Source organism: Copadichromis virginalis, linkage group LG14 (assembly GCF_057382275.1).
Source record: "Copadichromis virginalis isolate Kocher_CV1m ecotype Utaka linkage group LG14, C_Virginalis_male_GT1.1, whole genome shotgun sequence".
Classification (NCBI taxonomy): Eukaryota; Metazoa; Chordata; class Actinopteri; order Cichliformes; family Cichlidae; genus Copadichromis; species Copadichromis virginalis.
The window spans coordinates 13,237,773-13,247,215 of NC_140631.1; the positions used below are offsets into that span (position 1 = coordinate 13,237,773).

Sequence of the window (9,443 nt, forward strand, 5' to 3'; positions counted from 1 at the left end):
CTGGACATAACCTGCATCAGTACCACATGGAAGCTTCTGTTCAGGCATCATAGCGGCAAAGATGAGTAGGCACATGGCTCAATACATAAGCGGGGCACAAAAAGGAATTGGCATCAATACCAGAGGCACAAAACACCAGCTACTGATAGAGACTGCAAGACTTGGCTGACCAAGCCCCACACTCGGATCCTGGAATGCCTAGAACTGTACAAGATCAACAGGACCCTAAGAGCTGTGGAGAGGCTGCTAGGGAAGCTGAAACCACCAAGTACCTGCAGAGGGTCAGACAGGTCCTGAGGAGTCAGCTGAACAGTAAGAACAGATCCAGGCTATCATCACTTACGCCCTGCCCATGATCAGGTACCCGGCTGGGATAATAAGAGATGGAAGCCACTGACATCAAGACAAGGAAACTCCTGACCATGCATGGAGGGTTCACCCTAAGATCAGCACCCTGAGGCTGTATGCTAAGTGGAAGAAAGGAGGACGGGGACTGGTGAGTGTCAGTGCCACAGTTCAGAATGAGACAACAAATATCCACCAATACAACCGACCACGCGCTCAGTGAATACCTCAGGCAGCAGAAAACCAAGAAAGAGGAGGAAGAAGCTGTTGTAGAAGGACAGTCCCCTGAACGGTGTGTACCACCGGCAGATAGAGGAAGAGGCCGACATCCAGATGTCCTGATCTGAAAGACAGCACAGAGGCACTAATCATGGCAGCACAGGAACATGCTCAGAGCATATATACCTGTGTGTATGTATGAGTGAGACAGTTTTTGAAAGTCAAAGTGATCTGATTTGTTCACTGAACTTAAACTCAGTATTTATTCAGGTTAGGATGTACGCATTTGGAAAAAAATAGTTTTAGGTGTGGTTCAGTGTGTGGACTGAACATGCACATGTGAGTCCTCATGTGTCATTGTGCACACTTGTGGAGCTCAGTTTATGCTTGTGGATCGACCCTTTGTTGAACACATTTTTCTCCATACATATGCATCAGTTAGAGCAGCAAACAAGCAATAAAAAGAGTAAATACAGCAAAACCAGTTTTCATCAATGTGATATTTTGTACAGTTTCTGTAAATACACAGACTGTTAAACACAGAGGAAATGATGTGAGCTATTACATGTAGGAGCTGGTAATGTGGTCCATAGCAACATGTATGTCAGGGGAATGTTTGTGTCTCTGACAGCCAAAAGAATATTATCATGGAGTGTGTATGCTAAGGGCAGAGGGGCACAATAGTGCACATTTCTTACATTGTATTAAATCGGGAAGTGAAAAGGTTATGATTTTTTTTTCTTGGAATATGACTGTTTTTGTGAAATTCATGCATTCAGATACTATTGCTGAGGCATTCTGTGTAATTACCTCAAAAATGTTGCATTGTGTTTACCAATTAAAAAGGATTCTTAATGAACGGGAGGAAACAAAAGGTAATGGAAGGTAAGTTTTAAAAAAAATAAGAGCATGTATTTTAGTTTTAACATGTGTGTTTTTTCAAAAGGTCAACTGAAAGAAATTATTTTTTTCTTAATGGGTGTGACACCATCAGTTATAATTTGCTGGGTTAGAATAAAGTAAGAAAAAAAATTAGCATGCATTGTCTTAGTAGATATGAAGGAAATTTAATGCTTAGTGGAAGTAACTGTATAACAATGTTTAGTTCATCTTGATGCATTCTCAATCATCCAGGGAAGTAAATCTTTAAAAAGTTGATTCTGTTCATCTGGACGTAGCGTTTTGTGGGAGAAACGTTTCGTCACTCATCCAAGTGACTCAGCTGAGACTGAAGAAGTCACTTGGATGAGTGACGAAACGTTTCTCCCACAAAACGCTACGTCCAGATGAACAGAATCAACTTTTTGGAGAATGTTTAGTTCAGTTCCTTTGATATTGAGACCCAGTTTTCTCCTGTTGAATAATCTTTTAGTCTTATATTCCAATAAATCATATTAAATTAATCTGATTATGTGTATTTATGTATGTATTTATTGGCCATACATTTTCCCAGTAAAACATGTGAAACACATATTTTACAGCGTATCAAGCTTTCATTTCATCAGCTTGATTGCCTTCAGATAGTATTCATTAAAACCACTTTAACTGATGCTGGGGTGTTGCCAGTTTTATTTTTCTTTAATAAGTTAGACTCCAAACCTATATTTGCTCCAGTGGCCATGAGTATTAAATCAGAAATGAAAAGGTTATGATTTTTTTCTTGGAATATGACTGTTTTTGAGAAATCCATGCATTCAGATACTATTGCTGAGGAATTCTCTGTAATGAACTCAAAAACGTTGTTTTGTGTGTGTGTTTACCAATTCAGATGGATTCCCAATGATGGAAGAAGAAAACCAGTCAAGAAAATGTAAGTAAAAAACAAAATGAGAGCATGTATTTAGCTTTAATTAACAGGAGTGTTTTTTCAAAAGGTTAACTGATGGAAATTCTTATTTTCTTATTGTCTGTAACACCATCAGTTATAATTTGCTGGGTTAGAATAAAATAAGAAAAAATAAGCATGCATTGTCTTGGTAGATATGAAGGAAGTTTAAGGCTTAGTGGAAGAGACTGTATAACAATGTTTAGTTCAGTTGCTTTGATATTGAGATCCAGTTTTCTCCTGTTGAATAATCTTTAAGTCTTATATTCCAATAAATCAGATTAAAATAATTTAATATATAAAACAATATTTTTTTCACTGTAAAACATGTGAAACACATACTTTACATCATATTAAGCTTTCATTTCATCAGCTTGATTGCCTTCAGATGGTATTCTTTAAAACCACAGTAACTGATGGTATGGTGCTGCCAGTTTTAGTTTTCTTTAATAAGTTCGAACTGTTGTAAACATTTGATTTTGTTGTGGAGCTCTTATGTAATTATTACAGTTTTAAGATGTAATTTATGGTTATCATGTAGAGTTCTGTTTGTCATCTAGCACCATAATCGGGTTTTGTTTTTATTGCATCTTAGATTTTCCAGCTGCTGTGCCTGAGCAGCCACCCAGAGACCCTTTGCTGCAGTTAGTCTCCCTGCAGGAGGCGTCTGGCTGCTGGCTGCTTGATCCAGCTCTGGCTGCTGCACTGGGACACACCAACGAGGAGGTGGAAAAGTCAAAGCCTGAAAAGGTGCACTGCTGTCAATTTAAATATTAACACAAAATGATAATGTGAGATAAAACAGATTTGATTCTATGATTTCAACAAAAACACATGATATAATTAAAAATACACCATAAAACAAAGAAGATGAAGTCAAACTAAATGTAGGCCTGCCTCACAGCCTGAGAATAAACATCTGCATATCAGAAGCTAAGGCTACGTCCACACTAATGCGTTTTCGTTTGAAAACACATTGTTTTCTTTGGTCTCCCATCCACACTGAGACAGCGTTTTCCTCAAGGAAAAATGCAGCATTTTGAAAACGCTCTCGAAAACGTATACACTTCAAAACGGAGCTGCCCCGTCGCAGTGTGGACACTCAAAAACGCAGACTTTCTAAAGCGATGACGCATTTTAGTCATGTGATGCAGTCATGTGACCAATTAAACAAAGATAGCGGAGGGCATTATACAGCAGTTGTTTTGATTGCTCTCAATTTTGACAGCCCTAAAACAGATTATTATCAGTTTGTACATGCTCCAGATAGCTTTTCTTCAAATTCTTTAATTCTCACGCGCTTTTGCGCATACGCAGTACTGGAACGTAAGCGTTTTGGGCCGTTTCAATGTGGACGCGCAACTCAGACGAAAACGCAGTCTGCAAATCTATCCGGGCTAGTGTGGACGTAGCCTAAAACACTGGTGGTAATCATACTCCTAACCACCCACTGAGATGCACCAGCGTCTGATATTATCCAGAAACTGCAGAGCAGCAGAAATTTTTGACTGGCAGGCTGGCAGTCCATCAGGATCGGCAACAGCACTTCAGCCAGCATTATTACAAATACTGGCGTCCTCAGTCCCATCCTATACACCCTGTACACCCTGTACTGTGTCACATCCAACAAGGATAACATCATTTTGAAGTTCGCGGACAATTCTGCAGTGGTCGGTCGCATCACTGGAAGAGATGAGGCGACTTACAGGAGGGAGGTGGTCAGTCTGGTGTCATGGTGTGAGGACAACAACCTCACCCTCAACACTGGCAAGACAAAGGAGATGATAGTGGACACGAGGAAGAAGAGGAGGCCTCACCCACCGCTGTCTATCCGGGGCCTTGAGGTGGAGAGGGTGAGCAGCTTTAGGTACCTGGGCGTCTACATCTCTGAGGGCCTCACCTGGACACTGAACACCACACAGCTGGTCAAGATGGCTCAGCAGCGGCTTTATTTCCTGAGAAGGCTGAGGAAATTTGGTATGTCGGCCAAGATCCTCAGCAGGTTCTACAGCTGCATTGTGGAGAGCACACTGACCAGCTGCATCACTGCATGGTATGGCAGCACTACTGCCATGAACTGAAAATGCTTGCAGAGAGGTTCAGAAGTGTGAAATCCAGAACATCCAGACTCAACAACTTCCCCACTGCCATCAGACTCTTGAACAGCTGACCCATTCTGAACAGTAATAATACATTTTTTTTGCACGTCTGGTCATCTTACATATTAAGCCAACATATTAAGCTATAGCTCTTTTACACACATCTGTTTCAAATTTTCATATTTTGTCTCCTTTTCTGTCTTCATTTTTTTATTTGTACTATTTGTATTATATGTTCTATTTCTATTGTATATATTAATCGACATTTGTGGGTGGAAGGAATTTCATTGCACAGAAAAATGCCTTTTCTCTTGTGACACATGACAATAAGCACTGTGAATCCTTGTATTATTTTCTTCATCAGTTGTTGTAAAAATATTTCAGCACATTATTTTAGAGCATTTATGATATCACAGTTTGGGATTTCATCAGAAGAGCATCCAGTGTAATAATCTGCCAAATCAAATATGCAGAGCTGCCCACCTTGGTGACCCCATGTGACAAAGAAGTACACAAACATATGTAATATTACTGGTTGTAGAAAGTAAAATGTGTGTTCTGTCTGGTTTATTTGATTGATTTTGATTTGGGGAATTAGACCAGCAGTGAAGTGTGGGCCACCATTCTGGCTCTGATCTGGCTTCATGGTTTCAAGATGGATGCAAAGGACGAGTGGGAGCTTCTGGCTATGAAGGCTGCCTCGTGGCTCTGTGCTCACAATGGTACTAGCAATGATTGTAACAGATAAAATAACAGCTTTAAAAAACTGTTTCATTCTACAGCTTTTCTCCCACAATCATTATTTTAATATTTATGTTGTGTTTTTAGCACCGTGTGTGTCAGAGTGTGTGGATGCTGGAAATGTCCTGCTGGGCTGCAGCGTGAAGAAAGAAGCTCTGGGACTCTGAGGGTTTTCTTAAAGTAGCTTCATCTTCAGAGTGAACAGAAGCAGGTCTGCTTACTCCACACTGCCTTTGATACAGAGCTGTTTTATATCATCAACCCCTTTTACATGTTTATTTGTCATGAATTATGTACCTAATATTGGTTTTACCATTGTGGAAAAAAAAGTATGTCAAAATTGTCTGAATACTCCTAACACAGTAGAAGATTGGACCACTGCTGTGGCAGCTCATTCACAAAGTGTTTTAATTCCTTTTCTCTGCCACTAGATGGCGATTATGTTCATACCTTTACTGATTTCACACAGAAACACCAAAACCAATCTAAGAAGAGTCTTTTCCCTTCCTGTTATAGTTCTGAAAATGGCTTCAGTTCAGGACATTTCCAAATGGTCCTCAGTGAATTGGAGTGAATAGAGCAAAACTTTTAAAATAACTATTTACAGTGTTTACACCATCTTCTAAACAAAAAAGTCTATCCTAGCTTTTATTTTTAAAAAAGTAATATTTTAATGGCCAAATTGAAATGAAACCATACAGAACGTCATTCTGTTTTTCTTGCAGGAGTTACAATTTTATCCATAATACACTTTCATTCTGCTAATTGACACTGATTGATCCTTGAACGTCTTAAGGCAGCACATAGTCTTCATTCATGTTTGCTTACTCATGTAGTTCGAGTTGAATCTGAATTTCCCAAAACTGCCTGTTTTGTAATGACTTTCCAAATAATACTTAGCATAAAAAATTAGAAAATTTATGTTTGGTCTCTCATTTCTTTGTTTGTGATTCCACTAATTACACAAGGATTTCATAATTTTTGAAGCCACACTGAAAATACTCAGCAATCTGTGCATTCATGACTGGACGTAATACCGGTAGCTTAGCTGTAACATTTGTAAGGCTTCAGCTTCAGGTTACAAGGAAATGACATCATTCACGTAGATTACTGATTAGCAGTGCTAACTCGAAATTTCTAGTTACTTTTCTCAAAATTTTGAGTTAATAAGTCAAAGTTTCGATAAAATAAGTCAAAATTTTGAGTTATGGATCCTTTTTTAATTTTTTTTTTAGTGGCAGAAACTGTCTTCCATACAGAGCACATCTCCTTATCTAAGGTTTTCTGTGTTTCTTATTCTCTTTAAAAGTTCTGCTGAGGGCCTCCTATACTCGAAGTCTAAGAGCCAACTCTGTTCTTTGGCTCGACTTTCTTCCATAATCTTTTCACTTTTGTGAGAAATAAAACACAATTTAAAAACAGATTGTCATAAAAAGAAATGACATCAATAACTACACCAAGGACATTCAAAACAAATTTTAAACTTGGCTTAAAGACCATAAGTCTGATCTGAAAATGTCGACCAACTTCAACATTTAGATTGTGACACTAACTTGTCTCTCTTCCACAGTGTGTTTCTTTTGTCCTGCTCCCCTCTCCCTTAACCAATTGTGGCAAATGGCTGCCCCTTCCTGAGCCTTGATCTCCCAGAGGTTTCTTCCTGTTAAAGGGAGTTTTTATTTCCCACTGTTGCCAGGTACTTGCTCAAAGAGGATCATTCAATTGTTGGGTTTTTTTCTGTATTACTTAGTGTATTTACCTTACAATATAAAGCACCTTGAGGTGACTGTTGTGTTGATTTGGCGCTATATAATTAAAACTGAATTACATCTCTGAAGAAATGTTACATGCATGTTTTGTTGCCTTTTTAAAGTGATGGGGGAGTAATTGTAATGGGCTAATAAAAAGGGACAGACGTGCTCTGTGTAAAGATCAACCCTTTGACCATCATTCACTGCATCATTAATTGCTTTAACTTATAGTCCATAATGCTGTAAAAACAAAAGAAGGAAAAGCTGAGTCATTTTCACATTTTTATTGAGGTTTGAATTCAGAAAGTCTGTTGCTGATCTCAGTAAATGTAACAGGATGTCTCCGTCCCTGCCTGAAAATTTACAGTTGTGGATAAAACAGGGTGATGTGTTATTGTCAGGTTTGAGTGAATAACAGGACCCAAATGCAGGACTTCCTGAGAAGCCACAGGCAGTTTATTTACTTCACTTACTATTTATATCAGTTTGGCCAGCAGTCACGTATAGGTTCAAACAAAATGGCACGAGGCTGCAAAAATATTTATCATCTAGTAATCTTTATTAATGAAAGCATGAGTGTACCCACCAAAACACACCAAAGAACCCAACCCCTGTAACAGCAACTGGCTTCTTTTTATTCTCTATCAGTCAGGTGAGCATCTGGAATAGCCCAAGTCTGGGGGAAGCAAAAAAATGAGAAACAAAACATCCACATATGCAAACATCAAACCACAATATAACACATGGAAGACATTTATATTTTGTACAAAGTCCTATGAATAATTCAATATGTGTATGCTAGAAAATGCACAGATACATAAATAACAATCTTCTTGTGAGACGTGTGTGAGAGAGACGCAGAGAGTGTCGAGTGTATGTGTGTATGTCACCCCCAAATTTCACACCTAAAAATAACTATATTAATAGTATTAATTAATATAATTATATTAATATTAATTTTAGTATCATTTTCTCGAATGATTTTCAAATGTTATATTTTCCTAACTTTTCTATTGACAACAGTACAGGATAGAATAAAAACAGGTTTTATATCCAGTTATGAGGCATTGCTGCTTCAGCAGTCTGGTTTGTCATTAAAAAGACTTTGGTTGCTGTGGCAGAAAGGTAATTTCATGACACAAATCAGTGGTGCAAATTTATAAAAACACTTTAACTGAAATATAGTAAAAGTTCAAACTGGAGCCTAACACGTGGAGACAGACAGACCATTTGCCCTCACATTCACATATGGACACTTTAGAATGACCAATTAGCCTAACCCCAAGCCAGAGTACCCAGAGAAAACCTACGCAAACACATGGGGAGCATGCAAAATCCACAGCCAGCAGGTGGTGGAATCGAATTGAACTGCCCTGCTTGCTGTAAGGCAACAGTGCTAATCACCGCACCACCATGCTGCCAGCTCACTGGAGATTACTCCTCGTTCTTTTGGAAACAGGGACAAAACGAAAAAAAGACAACAGATAGTTAAACTTTCTGATTTAGCCCAATTATTTAGGCTAAAGCCAATAAGATAGTTACAGACTATGTTTATATGAAACATGCGTATACTTACTGCATTTGATGTATTTTAACCATACGTATTGACTTATACATATTACAGAATTTAATGTTGCGGGTCCCAAGGATGAAGACAACCGTGATAAATATGTTACCTGAAAAAGCAGGTGAAGAGCAGAGTAATGAAGACACAATGCGTCTCAGTTTTTCTCCAGTACGTGTCTGAGGAAGCAGCGGAAGGTGGGCTCCCTTACTGCTCCCCGAAACCCTGGAGCAACCACCAACATTCTGCCCCCACTGCTTTCCAACGTAATATGGATTTCTATTCTTTTAAAGAAACTGAAAATGAATACATATATTAATGAAACATGTCCCATAACACGTGTTTTACACAGAATATCCCACTCTGGGATCCCACAGTAACACCAGCATAGAAGAAATGGCTTTGATTTTGCCACCCTATTTGATTTCCATGCCACCCTCTTTCAGTAGACAGGATGTGTGAAACAGGAGTATATGAACACACACACACAGTGTTAAAGGTGCTATGTTGGGTGGGTGTATCGGGGAGTTTGAGTGTACAGAATGAGTATGACTGTATGAAAACTAGAGTGCTGTTAAAATGTTTTGACTATGGTGCACTTTTTTTACTGCAATAGGAGGAGGTCTTTTTTCTTTAAAAAGACCCCCTTTCACAAGTGTAACAACTGTGATTCGGCCGGGGACATTATTTTTGGGCCCTTTCCACCTGAAGCAAAAACAGCTTCTCACAGTCTTTCTCACCCTCTCTTGCTCTCTCTCTCTTTCTCACTGTATTGGTAAAATAATGCATACCAATAATCAATACTGTCAGTAGATTCTTTCCAGCTTTTGATCAGCACCATGGACAGCAACCACAGTCAGAGGTCAGGGGAATGGACACATTTACTCACACCATCGTCT

General features: G+C 38.8%; 1 protein-coding gene across 5 annotated transcripts in view; it reads left to right on the forward strand.

Moving 5' to 3' along the window:
- LOC146693571 (von Willebrand factor A domain-containing protein 5A-like) overlaps positions 1 to 7,165 on the forward strand; it is a 29,245-nt gene extending 22,080 nt beyond the window's left edge. For 2 of the 5 annotated variants that reach the window (XM_085478601.1, XM_085478600.1), the window contains exons 18-22: positions 1,411 to 1,449; positions 2,333 to 2,374; positions 2,985 to 3,139; positions 5,087 to 5,210; positions 5,317 to 6,150. In XM_085478601.1, coding sequence (XP_085334727.1) covers positions 1,411 to 1,449; positions 2,333 to 2,374; positions 2,985 to 3,139; positions 5,087 to 5,210; positions 5,317 to 5,396 — 440 coding nt within the window. In that variant the 3' untranslated portion in view covers positions 5,397 to 6,150. Of the gene's footprint in view, positions 1 to 1,410; positions 1,450 to 2,332; positions 2,375 to 2,984; positions 3,140 to 5,086; positions 5,211 to 5,316; positions 6,151 to 6,799 lie in introns of those variants that run through there. The other 3 variants (XM_085478602.1, XM_085478603.1, XM_085478605.1) reach the window with 3 other exon arrangements.
- The last annotated feature ends 2,278 nt before the right edge of the window (positions 7,166 to 9,443 follow it).